At 37.7% G+C, this 15749-nt stretch overlaps 1 protein-coding gene across 1 annotated transcript in view; it reads right to left on the bottom strand.

The window, feature by feature from the left end:
- THADA (THADA armadillo repeat containing) overlaps positions 1-15514 on the bottom strand; it is a 161268-nt gene extending 145754 nt beyond the window's left edge. The window contains 17 exon segments of the mRNA XM_032102842.1: positions 153-288; positions 1684-1894; positions 2734-2882; positions 4334-4457; positions 5404-5526; positions 6736-6891; positions 7029-7180; positions 7814-8505; positions 9431-9651; positions 9932-10026; positions 10715-10905; positions 11800-11848; positions 12384-12416; positions 12564-12712; positions 13427-13557; positions 13971-14065; positions 15427-15514. Coding sequence (XP_031958733.1) covers positions 153-288; positions 1684-1894; positions 2734-2882; positions 4334-4457; positions 5404-5526; positions 6736-6891; positions 7029-7180; positions 7814-8505; positions 9431-9651; positions 9932-10026; positions 10715-10905; positions 11800-11848; positions 12384-12416; positions 12564-12712; positions 13427-13557; positions 13971-14065; positions 15427-15499 — 2780 coding nt within the window. The 5' untranslated portion in view covers positions 15500-15514.
- Positions 15515-15749: the final 235 nt, after the last annotated feature.

The raw sequence follows: 15749 nt of genomic DNA, 5'->3' as shown, positions 1-15749 counted from the left end.
ACCAAACACTGCAGCAGCCAGGAAGAGTTCTAAAGGCCACAGGTACTGGATTTCCTTATAAATAATACTGCATGCTTTTCTGTTCTCCTGAATAGCTCTCCCACTGCACTTAAATATGGAGTTACAACTTCCTATTTAGTATTTTTACTTACTTGAAGGGTAATTGCTTCAAAGCCCCAGTTATACAGTGCACTCTCCCATACATGGGGAATGATGCTGCTGCCTGAAGCAGACACTTCTTGGCTTGGAGTATTTCTTCTTCAACATTCACCAACAAGAGCTTCATAACTAAAACATTTTAAAGCACAGATTTGCATTGTACATTCATATATTGTATTTTCTAAGAAAAAAATCTGCTTTAAGAAACAGGAATAAAACCTGTTTACACAACAATTCAGTGGAATATGCACAGCAATTTCCTTTATTATACTTTTCCCTCTTTTGTCATTGAAATGTATGTTACCCCTGATTTTCAGTTACCTAAACTCCAGCAATATTTGTTATAGTCAATTTAATCTGTCTCTCTGAATCAAATGGCAGCTGTGAAAAGCACAACCCAGATCCGGGTTTGCTCAGAGACAATCCCACAGCTCATGATGAAGACACAAGGAGTTACCTACCACCTACTGCAAGTCAGACTTCACCCTTCCAGCCACATCAATACAATGATGAGTACAGCAGAATATTAAAGATCAAAAGTTCATGATTAAATATTTGAACCTTATGTTTTCCACTAAAAAACCTGACCAATTTTCAAGGATACACGTGCCTATTTTAATCCTATTTATACCTTGTGACATCTCAGTGCCAGAATCAGAACAAATTAAAGACCCTAACAAGGAACCATGGATCACCAACAGCAGCAGATACCCCAGAGCAATGAGCCATGAGGTTATCCACGTTTCCTTCACTTATGGCAACCACAGCCATGTCTCAAAATCATTATTTCACTGCATATAAAGAAAGTATTAACAGGAATCTGCAGAGAAACCAAAAACGGCACAAAAAACTATACCAAAAATAGCGCGTTTACTACAAATTATATAAAGTGGTTTTTTACAAATAACGAATTTAAGTATTTTAGTTTTACTGAAAACTACGAAAGTTAGAAGAAGCTTGAGTAATGAATTTGCCACACCCACCAGATCTAGAGCCCTGTCATCTTTCATCCGGGGCACTAAACCAAACAAAAATATTCCACATGTGAGCAAAGCCTCATTCCTGTGAATGTGTATTCACAAGACTGCAAATCACCCAGAAAAATGGGTCCAAGAGAACAAAGCTCCAAGGGGCAGCACTGCAAACATCAAGTACTGAAACACACGCAGACCGCCTACAGCTGCCTTCCCCCTGCGTGAGTGAGCTCTTAGGGGAAGCAGAGGGTCCTCCCCTGCACTTGGTGCACTCAGCTTCACCAGGCTCACTACTTGGGCCTCCATAGCACTTTCAAATGTCACTGGTCAAAATAATAACAAAAGCCATCTTTTAGAATATTCAACACCCTCAACACAAACAGGACTAGATTAAGATCTTACTAAAGAACCTGGCTTCTTAACACCAGAACAAATATACTTAAAATCCTGTTAGAAATAAACATCTCTTACTAAACCTCCTACCAAGAGCCTTATGGAAAAGCAGCAAACTTTCAACAAATATAAAAAAACTTTTCCCCCCAAATCTTACCTGCCAAAGTGTTCTTCTCCACTGTACTCACTGATGTGTTTTCATCCATCTGGGGGTTATGTTCAAGCCATTTTCCCAAACAACTGTTCTGCAGTCCTTCATGATACACTAAAAAGTTCAACAAATACGAAGCGGTGACACAATCATATGGCTTGGTACTTGTGCTGAGATCCATTGCTGCTTGGAATAGGAGATCTAGATTTTCAGAATCCTGAAAAAAAAAACCAAAGCAGTAATATTGCTCATTTTATTGAGCTTCCAGATTGATTTAACCCAGGAACCTGAGAGCCTGCTTTTCATTAAGTCTGCTGGTACATATTTCTTATGGAACACTTATTTTGTGCACTGACAGCCTTACACTCAAAACATGCATGTGCATGTATTTAGCAAGGATACAATTACATAGACATTGAGGATGGAGACAGCCATTTATAAAGCAGTATTCAATCACACTGCACTTCACAGGAAAATTTTTCTTTTTCAAAATACTGTGTTTTATCTTCCAATGGACATTAAAGAGAAGCAAAGTTTACTTGGAAGCAGTATTTGTTCACGTGTACTAATTAAATTAAAAATAGTTTCTCCTGAAGTTACTACAGACAAATCAGCATCAAGTCAAAGGGCAAAATTTGTGAGAAATAAAAAAAACCAATCAGATAATGAAATCTGAGATCAATCAGAAATGAAAGGAAACAGGGAGCTGACATTTTTAAAAGTCCAAGAATAACCAAGTCAAAATGCCTCAATCATTTCCACAGGGAAGTCACAGCTAAGCAAAGAGCTTGCATTAACTATTTCTCTGATAGTTCATCATCATACCCAACAAACTTCCCAAACCCCTTCACCCACTAGTGCAACAAGCCTCCTTAGGTAAGGGCAGAAGCTGTATAAAAATACAAAGAAGGTGCTAGTGATTAACTCTACTGCAGGCAACTTGGACCGGCTTCTAAGGTTTAGGAATCGTGCTGTGTACCTAACCCAAGCACCTGGTATACTACAGAACATTCATCTTCCACAAAGTTACTCCCTTTAAACTCTTCAAGTTCGTACCTGTAAATTCAATGCAACATCACGCAGCTTCATCAAAAGCCTAAATGCCAGAATTTTTACTTCCTCAAAAGTACTGGCGAAACACTGGATCAAAGTATGGACACGAGCAGAATCCATCTCCTGATCCAACTGAAAAACTTGTGCCTGGCCTGCTCAAAGAAATTAATGCCTTAGATAAGTTTTGCTGTAACTCTTTCCAGAATAATCACTGTCTTCACATTCTGCTTTGCTATACTAAAAGAAGCATTAAAATTTCAGCTAAATTATTATTTAATATTATTTCTCTTAATAGGACTTAAAATACCATGTTTACTGTTATGAATTAAAATACTGTTATGACTCCTTATCCAAAAAATTACTTAGTAATACAGAAAATAACTTATTGCCAAAAACAGAATCCCATTTACTCCCATTAAATTCAGCATTGAAAATAATTTTTATTTCGTTTTGCTTAAAAATTCTTTTCCTGTAAGTATGTAATATTAGAAAATAATTCCTTTCAAAAAAGAGGTTAAAAGCTTCAGTGCATTTTGGTGCTTGGTGTTTTGAGTTATTTTACATAGGAATAATCCCTGAAAACGTAAGCCATTACAATTTCTTTTGGTTTTAATTTAGATGTAAATGAGTTGTGAATTCTGGTGACTGGACCTAATGCTGTAAAGAAGAGAAAAATTTTAGGATATAAACAACTGCACCACACTACAGCACAGAACACAAAAGCTGAATTGCCTTTATAGAAGTTATGTTTAATTTGTAAAATCCTTAACTGCTATTATAACAACTCAGAGTAACTTTCTATTTTTAAAAAAAGCAGAAACAATATGCTAAAGCAGAAACAATATGCTACATACTCATAATAATAACATTAATGTGTTCATCATTTATCACGTGGTTTTGAGAAATGATTTAGCAAGGTGGCATTTTTTTATTCCCTCTCAAAATCAACTTTAATCTTAGACAATTCATTTCTTTAAAGAAAAATGCTACAATCTAGGACTGAAAACATATTTTTATGTTGGCCATATGATCCAGAGACAAGATTTAGCAGGATCATCAATACTCCAAGGCACTAACAAATACTTCTTGAATTAAGGTTGTTATAAAATAATGAAGAAAATTCAAAATAACAGCAGCACATCATCATTAACTGGCAATAAAACTGGTTTTTTATTTAGCATAATATGATAAGGATATGCAATATTTTTTAATCAAGAGTTTTTGTGAATTCAGCATTTCAAACTATGAAGATATTTGTACAGGACAAAGGAGCAAAGTTATCAAATACATTGAAATTTGTCCAGAAGTTTCTCATAATAACAAAAATAAACCTTGCTAAAAAACAGACTATTCAATAAAATCCAAATTTATAGAAGAAATGCAACAGGCCATAATTATTTGCATTTACTGCAATATTCCTTTTTCCAATAAAACTTCCTATCCTCCCTTGAGGTAAAACAAAAGCAACCCAGGAAATGCCATAGAAATTAAGGACTAAGAATACCCTTTGACAGAAACTGAGTAGTTGGCATAAAAGATACTTCTTCAATTCAACACCTCCCATGCCTACAGTCCATAAAAGTCTATAAATCAGGCTTCTCACCTTTTGGAGCAGAAAATATTTCTGCTATTGATTCCAAAATACTTAGTGCAGAAAACCTGGTTGGGTGTGATGAACCAGGAAACAATACCCCAAAAAGTCTGGTACACAGAGATGACATGAAATCCTGGGGGGGGGGGGGGGGGGGGGGGGAAGAACACACAAAAAAAATTAAGACAGTTTACTTGCTGCCCTACAAACAAAAGCCTAAGTAACTGAATTCAGGACACTCTGCTTTACCCCAAAAATTAGGACCTTACAATTAATTTTGGAAAAACAGGAGGCCGACATTCATAGTACAGACAGTTTCTTGCTTCTTAGAGTACAGTGAAGGGTGGACAATCATTTGGGCTTCTAAACATAACAATTTCCCTTCCCCATCCCCACAAAAAGATGGCCATTGTTTCAAATCTTGAAAACCAGCTGACCGAGAAAAGCAGAACTCAAGGAATCGGCGCAAAGAAACTGACAATGTGAGCCTTAAAAAAGGCTCAGATTGGCTTAAAAAAGGACAGATACAAAAGATGTCTTCATGCTAAAGATCATGTCATTCATTCTCTCACTCACTGATTATTCTAGAGACCTAGAAAAAGACTGAAGCTCAACTCATCTCTATTTCAAGTCCAAGTAACATGCACCATTTAAAGTTTGCTGCTAAATGGCCAAGAGATGACAGGACATTTACCCAATTTTTTTTTTTTTTTTGATTGAGAGTCATCAAAACATCTCCAGCCATTCCTCACTTACTGCTGTTTCAATGCATATCATAGAGCAATCCCTCAGAAAATAACCTTTATTGGTTTTCAACAACATTGACCTTAAAGACACCCTCCAAATACCAGTGGGCATTCAGTTCATCAACAACAGTGTAGTTAGTCAAAATTCACTGCACCAAGTGCATCACAGTGGACAAGCTCCTCAGCAAAGTTTGGCTTCACAGGTTTTTTTCTTCTGCACTGCACTTTTGCCTAATACACACACACAGCCTAACTTGCCCAGTGGTGTTCAGGAACAATGAACTCTCAGAAACGCTCTCCCACCTCTATCACCTGCATCTCTAGCAGTCTACTTACTTTATATTGCTGCAAAATCCTCAAAGGAGGCATGTGAGTTGAGTTCTCAACTAACACTTGCTTGGTTTTATTTTGCTCCATTTTATAAAGCACTTGAGAACTTTCATGTATCCTGCAAAATAACTTTTAAAACAAAGCAAAACATACATGAGACAAGAATCATTGACAGCAAATTAAGGGAAAGGCAGATTTTCAGCTTATTTTCCAAATCACATTGCTTATAATTTTTAGGAAGTTTGCATACAGCCTAACACAGAACAGATCCTTCCCTCTCCACTCCAAACCCAAGGTTTTCCTTCCCATCTCTCTTGTGACCAATTTTTTCTCTCCTCTCTCTACACCTCCAACACCTTCTTCCATCTCCCTCCTTAAATTCATGCCTAGCCTTCTCCTCCCAACTCATTTTCTGTGGAACTGTGTTCATCTGTAAATAAAACTCAGATAAAAAATTTAAAAATAAAAAATGTTAAAAAGTGCAGATCATTTCTACAGCCTCAGTGTCTCTTAAAGAGTTTGACTCACTTCAAAAGTGCTTCCTCCACCCCTTTGACCACCCACAAGTAATATTTCCTTTCTTATCACGCTCCCACCAGCATGATTTTTCCATCTCATGTTCCTCAGTCTGCACCAAGTAAGAAAGGGAAGAGCTGGGATTTCTCTTTTGTTTTTGTCAAACTGACTCCCTCATTTTTCCCCCATCTCAAATTAATAATTTTCTCCTTCCACACTACCTTCTTTTGCCATAAACATCTTCCAAGATATTCTTTATACAAACATGGTTTCCTCATTTTATCCCCGTGCTTCTACCATGAGCTACATGTGACCTTGACAACTTCCACCACACGGACACTCATTCCCCCCAGGCTGTAATGGCACAGCCACATGTCAAGCTGTTCACTTAATATTCCTCTACTTTGTTTTCCAGGTTGGGTTTCTGAGGATGACCAAGTGACTGAATTTGCTTGAGGTGTGACAAATCTGTGTAAGCACAACCTTAGGCCCCAGCAAAGGCAGCACCAGGTTCATTGCTGACTCCAGGGTGCATTGCTTTGCTACTGGCAAAGTGTGCAGGTGCTGACAGGTCAAGCAACACCCACCACCACCACCCATGGCCACGTTACTGTGCCTCTGCCACTGAATTCTTTGTTTAAGCCATCCTTGCCTGTGATGATTTAACACCATTTAGCTGGGTAATACACACAGCATAGTCCTGGTCTCAGAGCTTCTTCTCTTTCCAATGAGCAACTTCATAACATACTCTTTTTTTTTTCTTAAAGGGTGTTGTAACTAACTTAAGAGGCACATTAGACATTGCTCATAGCTTGAAGTTACCTTTCTCAGCAGAGAAACGATCTGTTGCCTTACGGAAGGAGATTGGCTGTTCAGGTTGTACATCATAAAAAACTGAGTTAGTTGCATTTCTTCCAGAGACACAATTTCTGTAGTACGATGGGTTTCACACAGTAAACCTAAAGCATCAATGCAAACCTGAAAGATATTTAAAAGTTAACCACAAAGGATTTACTGACACCTATGATGACACCTTTGTTTTAATACAATGCTAACACAGTAATCAGGATCAAATTGTTCTAATTCAAAGGACACATAAAAGGCTGTCCCTTTACCTGGTTGTGCTGATGAACTAGACCCTGTTTTATACACTCAGTGGATACAAGACCACTGCTCAAGATATTTGAAAGTTCCAGGTGTCCATGAGCCCTGGCAGTTCTCAAGCATGCCATTAATGCTCCAAGAGCTCCTCTAGTACTGCAAGAGCCTGAAGAAAATGAAAACCAGTAATAATTACTGTTTGATTAACACAAGTAATGTACTATTTGCAAAGCTTGCCAGAAACTCCCAATACTTTTACCACATGACCCACCCTCACCCCCCTTTTATTTCTACTCCATAAATCCTAAGAGACAGTGCTGCTATAGATTAAACTAGTTCTAAGTCACCTGGTTCTCAAAAAGCTTCATCTCAAACATGTCATATGAAAAAAAGACCTTATGAGGTCTCACAAGCCATTAGAGTCACACTAAACTACTTCAAAACTACAGGTGAATCATAACTCTCGTATCCACGTATTTACAAGAAAAACAATCTGTTACTGGCCACACCTGTGTAAGAAATAAAAAATAGTAGTAAAAAATACAGAAATGTAACAAACCCTGGCATGTAAAGAGAACCATAAGGCACTCACAGAAGGAATACTAATTATTTTGCTCATGGCATGATGACACACTTATGATTATTATTACTTTCACCTTAAAATACTAATAGCAATAACAACCATCTGGAATTTTTCTCCCAAATTAATTCTAACAATAGTAACAGACCAGAAATCACATGGCTAAGATTTTTTTTTTAAATCCAATCATAATTACAAATAGAAAGTTTATTTTCTTACCCAGATTAGCATCTGCAGAGGCCTGAAGAATTCTAATCATGTAGCTCAGACTGTCAGGGTTACACTTGAGCAATTTTGGTAAATAATAATCTATTATATAAGTAGTTTGGTCATGGTTCCCTTCACACAGTATTACCAGAAGAGGAGAAACCCAGAGGTCGTGCCACTGGTCAATCCAGGTGCCTTCCTGAAAACTTAAAGTAAAATGGGCCTTGTGATTTGTAAACATGGCTTCCAGAAGATCACTAGCATAAGGTGCTAGAGACTGATCATTCATCACATCCAGGATTTGTACTGGAATTGTCCTGTCCAACTGCAATATATTTTCAGTGCCCACACACTCCACCAGACAACCAAGAGAAGCATATTTCCCTTTTACATGCCAATCCAAGCTTAGTAAATGCTTTATCAGCCTTGCAAAGAATGGGTCTGATTTTCCATTGGATCCAGCAATGGTGGTTTGGTGTATCCGAAGAAGATTCTTAAAAATCAATTTGGTTTGGTGTCTAATAGCATCCAGAGGGTGATCCCAGTGTGTATAAATGTATTCCAGCAGCTTCCCAGTTATATCAGAGTTCCCATTAAGTTTGATTTTTAGATCTGGAGAGCCTGAAACAAGGGCAGCCAGTGCTGAATTAGTCCAAATAGCAAGGATTCTAGACAAAGATGTTGCCACACTGGATTCTTTTAACCTTTTAAAAAGAACAAACACAAAAAAGTTCATTCTTTTCATTAATCAATTTTTACAAAAACAAATTTTGTATTTCAGAATAACTATTCATCACATTCATTTACCTTACATGAAAACAGGTTAGGAGACACAAGCCATTCATGGAGGAAAAGGAATGAACACAGAACTGCTTAGTTACCAGATGTGCTATTAAGTGGTTGCAGCTAAACCCCCTAACAAAGGGGAAAAGAAATCATACAAGCCCCACAAAAATACAACAAAAGAATAAAAATTACTATGCACCTGCTAACATTTAAGCAGCTTTATGTTGTTGCATGCGTCTTGAAAACGTAAGGAAAACTTTTCCTTGACATATAAAACCATCAGAACTGAGTATCCTATGTACAAAAACAAAACCACAAAACTGATCTCCAAGGCACAATCAAAGGTTGAACTGAACACATGTTTTAATCTCCAATCCAATTGTGCTGGTGGGCTGTTAGATGCAAGCAGCCAATGCTTGCCACCAGAAAAAAAACCTGAAACTCATCTTACTTCAAGTATTCCAGTCACTGGCCCACTTTGCTTTCTTCTGAACTTTCAGAAGGAGAAGAAAGTCCTGAAACTGAAGCTTATCTCTCTACGTAGGAACTGATACTGACATACCTTACCATAAAGGAATTGATAAATTTATCCCATTCATGTTAGAAAACAAAATTTTAGCATGCAAGAAAAAATTGAAACTTATGCAACATCATTATATTTTTCGAATTTACAGAGTTTTTATGAACATATTAAAAAGATTGCATGATCTGTGGCAAAACCTAGTATCATTACAGTGACAACATCAGAGATACTCCACCAAGACCACAGGGGTCATGCAAAAATAGAATTAAAAAGATAAACCTCTCCTCCCAAACACAAAACAACACAAAACACAAACTTACTCTGAACTCAAAGACAACAAGACTGATGCAATATCTAATAACAGTTTCTCTCCATTTTCACCCATGCTGCCATTCTTCCAATCCAGCATAGCCAGTGCTCCATGGCAAAGGAAGAGCAGGACCGAGTCCGGGAGCTCTGCTGTGCACAGAGCCCCACAGTTCCTCACAAACCACGCTGGCACAGGTGAGTGCTCCATTGTCCCAAGGAGCAAGTCACTGATCTGGAACACCAAAAGCACACCCATTACAGCATTTCAGCACAGCAGAAAAGCTATTTTGTGCATATCTTAGAAGATTTGAAGAGATTTCTTGTGAATAGTAGTTTCTAAAATTCAAAATCCAAGCCTTATGACATCATACAGCAAAGAGAGAAGAAAGGATCATACTCCAGCTAAGGACTGATAGAGAGGCTGGCAAGCCTTGGCATCGGTATCAGCAAAACCTCCAGACAACAGTGATAGCACCAAGACATTGCAGTCTTCAGCCAAGAAATGCACTTACCAGTGAAGGTAATTCCTCAACTGGTTCATACATAGCTCTGATAAACAGAATAACAGCCAGTCCTGAGGTAGTCTGAACAGTCTGCAGGAGTGTTGCTACACAGCAAAAATATTTTACATTAGAATGCAGGAAACACTGTGTGCTAGAACTATGTATCAAAATTATAAAAGATGGTATTGGATTTTGCTAAACTACTTTTAGCATACTTTTAGCATTTTTGTGTATAATCACAAATCTGTAGTGTCCACCTACATAGCAAATATTAACAACTTTATCCTCCAGTGTAATAAGAAACTGCTAAAACCTTTAACAGAAGAAAACACAGGACTGCCCACCAAGGCAAGGAGGGCTGTGGCAGAGCCTACTGACGTGTGTTAAATTCTTCTGTACAAAAATGTCTGTATGAGAAGAAACCACTATTAGTTATGGTGTGCCCATAAATAGTTCTGACAGCATATTTCATAGAGGTGTAGATATTTCTGGTAGGCACAGACATTTGGTGACTCTCAAAAGCATTTCTGTTAGTTTCTGAATTATTAATAACAGCATTAACCTCAGTTTTTGTAGTGTGACAAGTTAAACTGTACACTCTAAAACTGCACACTCTAAAACTGCAATCCACAAATCACGGCTCGCCAAAAAAACAACTACTGCTCCCACTCCCACTAATCTCAATAGCTCAATTTCCATGCAAGCTAAACTAAGTTTTTATACATAGAGGTTGTTTACTACAAAGACAAAAAGTTAATAAAAATATTAGGGCTTGAATGTTACTAAACTTACCATCCATTAGGAAGTTTGTGGAACTTTTCAGTAAACTACACATACTTTGCCAAACAAAAGATTCATTGTGTTTCCAAAGGCTCCCCTGGATATTTTCTTGCAATTTCTGTATAAGCATCATTGAAACTTTAATGGCTATCAGTAAATCATGCATCAGCTGAGTCTGAACAATACGATTTCCATGATTCTTTCTGGGGGTGGGGGGGAAGGGGGAGGGAAGACAAGCAAGCACACAAAAAAGAAATTAAAACCATTCTTCACCATCCCCAGAAAACCATATTCTGTCAACTTTAGATAGAATTAATGGTAAAAACTAACTTACTGCTTGAGTTGATCAGATATGTAAACACAAGAAAACAAGGAGCAGACTCAAGGGTAGTCTGTTCAAATGAAGTAAACAAACAAAAGTGACAAATTCTGCAGGGTCCTGTGACAAACTTTCAATCATATGATTCTGCCTGAGCAGAGCTGAACTTTTCCAAAAGCTTTCCAAAAAGGCCAACAGAACACAGTGCTGCTCTTTTCTTTCTTTTTTTTTTTCCTCCTTTTAAATTTTTTTTAAGTAGTTCCTCCACGTACAAAGCATATTTCTATGATCTGACTTTAACAAGAAGACAGAAAATATCTAAACTTTCAGTGTACAAAACACTTCATTAAGTACCCCTCTCCTCTGGGTACACAATAAGAGACCACAGTGAAGAAGCCTCACTTTATGAGATGCTGGAAAATGTCAGGTATATCAATCTGAACTAAACAGTCATGGAACATGAAGGAGTTTTACTCCACCTGAATTTTACATCTATTAATTACACTGTTTAGTCACAATTCAGATAGCAAAATTCCAACTCAAAGGCCTCCCTTAGAAGTAGTAGCTCTAACAGTATCAGTGTCTTACCTCTCTTATATTACCATATTGCCACAAAAGAAACTGATCAGTTTTTATTTAAAATCTGCATCACTGTAAAATGATATTCCCATCTTTCATCAATGCATAGCTATCAAAGTGATATTTTAAACCAAACCAAATTATCTTGCAAGAGTGAAATAAAACCAGATAAAATAGAGCTTCTATTGAATTTACTTGCCTGTTTTCTTCCTGTATGTCAAGCAGCAACTTCTGCAGAAACTGAAGAACTAGTGAAAATAATCATGGTATGAATTTACTTACAAGAGAAATGGAACAGAAAATTTCCAGCAAAGCAATCACACATACATATCACACCCAGCTGCAATGAATAGTACCCATACAGTGGTGACTTCCATTCCACCAACAAATTAAACTGGTATTTCAGTACAGACAAAAACAAGCAACGCTAGAACAAAATCGCAAGTTGTTTTGCAAAAACCCAGTACACAACAAGTTTCCAACCCACTTGGCCCAATCCTGTGATAGATTCATTCTCCCTGGTACTCAGAATCACTCACTGGTACTCAAGATTTATATCGGGGGTTGCCCAATAAAGCAAAACTGACCCCTGGAAATTAAAGGTATAAATCACAGTCTTGTCTTTCACAAAAAAGTACCACATGAGGATACTAGTGTACTGAAAATTAACCAGGAAGAAATCAGACCTGACAGATATTCATGCCTACTTCAAATCACTTCTTCACACACCCCTCTCCCCCAAAAACGTGCAGTGGAGTTTATTTACTAGAAATATGACTTTACCTTCTTCAAACAGGTTCTTAATACAGGCTCTACCTAGAGGAAAGAAAATACATTTTAAGTACTGAATACTTGCCAGCACTATCTATTTCCTGCAACTGCAAACATTACTATCAGGTGTGGCACCGAGGTGCAAACCAGTGCTGAGCAAGTTTAACCAGAAGACACTCAGTGCCACTGTACCTAAGCTGAAGTCCTCCATACAGGAAGCAAGGTTGTCCAGTACTTTTCTGTACAAATACACATCTGTGGTTTTCAGTTCTTCCCGAAGGCAGCACACAAAGCTTTGCACAGCTGACACCATCAAATGTCCAGGAAGACCATTCAGTGAACTGCAACAGGAAGAAACAGCACATTTAGTTTGCTTTTACTGAGGTGTTGAACATCCACTGCACAAAATCCATGTCAGCTAAAACTCCAATACACAGATGGATGTTTCTTCCCACATGAAAACATCATCTGTTTTAAAATTAACATGCAGGTTCTCAGTTTGCAGCTAGAAAACCTGTCAAAGGGGAGCACAGCTTTGGGGTGGCCACAACCAAATACAGGATGGAAGCCCTGCATCTCCGGACAACATTGACTGCTTTCAGACAAAGAAAGGAAGGCAGCTAAGCACCAGATCTTAAAAAATGCTAAGGCTATAATAAATTCACTAAAGAAATACAGCAGTAATTGTGCAATAGAAAAAATTTATTGCAATAAAAACAGGCACAAGAAACCGCAGTTTAGATAGGGTTCCTCTGAACTATCTTCTCCTGACAAAGCTGAAATTTTGTATTTTAAATTTCTATTCTGACATTGGATTTTAAAGTTCAAACTGCTAATTACACACTATGTTGTCTTTCCAATAATGAAAGAGATCAAAATAATGCTTCACATGGAAGATACTGATCTGATGATGTATTATTTACGGTTAAGACACATATTAATACTGCAAATTTTTAGAATTAAGTTACAGCAGTTTGTAGTGAATGACAAATTACTGACTTGTAGGTAAGGAAAGCATTTAGAAAAAAATAAAGGCTTACTACTCAATTTTTTACCTTGCTAATACTTTCTTCAAAGGATTCTTCACACTTAATGAAAAATACGTCTCTCCCAAAACGTCCAAACAAGCTTTAACCATGGGATCACCTGCAGAGTTCTGATCCATCTGCTTCACCAATGGCATAATCTATAATCAAAAGAACACATGATGAACAAAAACCTCTGGATATACCATCTTCAACGGTGGCACATTTCCGTCTAATCCAAGCATATGCTGAAAAACTGTTCTCCACCATTTCTCCTTGAGTTTCAAGTTTTAAATGTTTCAGGAACACCTCTAAAATCAAAAAACATACATACAAAATAGAAAACTTGGTATCACTTGCCTTCCACCATTTTCAGTAACTGTGGCCCTTGCTAATTTAAGTACTATGACTACATTTCTACCTGATGCACGTGCAGCAGTAACAACTGCTTTTCCTGTGTTTCCAGGAATGTACAAAGCATTGAAAGTTTATTTTAGAGCTGTATTTGCCATTAACAGTGCGCAGGACACACTGTCAGTTACCAAAAACCACACTAACAACAGTGAAACCTTACCTGTTTAATACACTGGATCTGCTGGATGCCATTTCTCAGCTGGGCACAGTGCAGAAGCAGAGATGCCAGATTTTGCTCTTCAGTCGTTGAAAACCCTACATTTGGAAGAAGAGGATCTTTTTATGAAGTAATTACAATAAGCAGTATAAATAATACCTGATATACAATAAGAAGAAACGACTGCTAAATCCTTAGGGGTTTTTCCAGTTAGAGTAAACCCATTAGTGCCACAAACCCTTAAATCACCTTACAACACCTTAACACAACTTTTTTTTCCTAACAAATGAAAAAAATCAGCTTCACTGGAACACAATAGCAGGCCTCATCTGCAGTAGGAAGACCACTTGCAAAAAATCACAGCATGGCTGAGTTGGAAGGGACCATCTGGTCCAACTCCACTGTTCAAGTAGGGTCACCTGGAGCTGGCTGCCCAGGATCATGGCCAGGTGGCTTCTGAGTACGTCCAAGGCTGGAGACTCCCTGACTTCCCTATGAAAGCTGTGCCAGTCCTCAGTCACCCTCACATTAAAAAAGTGTTTCCCTTCACATTAAAAAAGATGTTTAGAGGGAATCTTTTGTGTTTCAGTTTGTGCCCATGCCTTCCTATCCTATCACTGCTCAGCAAAGAAAAAATACTGGCTCTGCCTCCCTTATGTCCTCCCTTCAGGTATTTTTTACACATTGCTAAGAGCCCCTGAGCCTTCTCTTCACCAGGCCAAGGAGACCCAGCTCTCTTAGCCTTTCCTCACAGGAGGGATGCTCCAGGCCCTTCACCATCTTAGCCCTTAGGTGGAGTCTGTCCAACATGTCCATATTACTCTTGTACAGGGGAGCCAAGAACTGGATGCAGCACTCCAGGTGGGACCTCACCAGTGCTACCTCAAAGTAACTTTAGCATACAAATCTTGTATTATTTAGTTTGGGTTTTTTTACAATAAATATCACTGGAAGTTTCTCTCATCAAACAATCAAAAAAAATTCCTCGCAAAAGAAAACACCATTTGAACAGTAGCTTTAAAACAAGCTAACTACAGAAAACACAAAGCCTGAGAAAATGACCTCCAGAGAACCCTTCCAACCTCAATCATTCTGTGATTCTTGGCAATTCAGTGTTATCCCACATATTAAGGCTAAAACATCAGATATCACTGAATTACAGGCCTGCCAGTAGAATCACAAGTAGGACCTTCTACTACCTTCAGACCAAAGATAAACAAAGTAAAGAGTTTTCAAACCAAAGCCACAATGCTCTAAAGGTTTTTTTTAACTCTGCCGAGGTAAGAAGTCATTGTCACTATAAAATAAAAACAAATCACAGCAGAGCAAACACACATAAAACTCACAAAGCAAAACCACTAGAAATAAAACATAACAAGCAAAAAACCAGATCAATTTCAGCAGCTAGTCAAAGGCAAGAGAAATCACACATTAGTTCAGAAAAAAAACCCCAACATACTCTGAAGTTTTTCAAGCTGATGATGATCAAGAAAGAATGCATCCACCTGAATTTCCTTCTTCTTCAAAACCATTTTAGCTGATTAAGAAACGCCTGCTAAAAAAAACAAACAAAACAAAAAAACCAAAACAAACAGGTCACATGGTTTTAAAAACATAATTACAAACACTTCCTACAATAATGGTCTTTTCACTGTCCTACTGTCTTGAAATGTTTGTTGCATTATCTGTGCAATTTTTTTCAAGTAAATAGCTCTCTTTAACCTTATGAACTTCAACTATTTCCAGTAGTTCATCCAAAATTCACCCAAAATTCGTGATACA

The sequence above is a fragment of the Corvus moneduloides genome, chromosome 3, assembly GCF_009650955.1.
Source record: "Corvus moneduloides isolate bCorMon1 chromosome 3, bCorMon1.pri, whole genome shotgun sequence".
NCBI lineage: Eukaryota > Metazoa > Chordata > Aves > Passeriformes > Corvidae > Corvus > Corvus moneduloides.
Note: the sequence above shows the minus strand (reverse complement) of the source record. Positions and strands in the feature narration are given on the sequence as shown.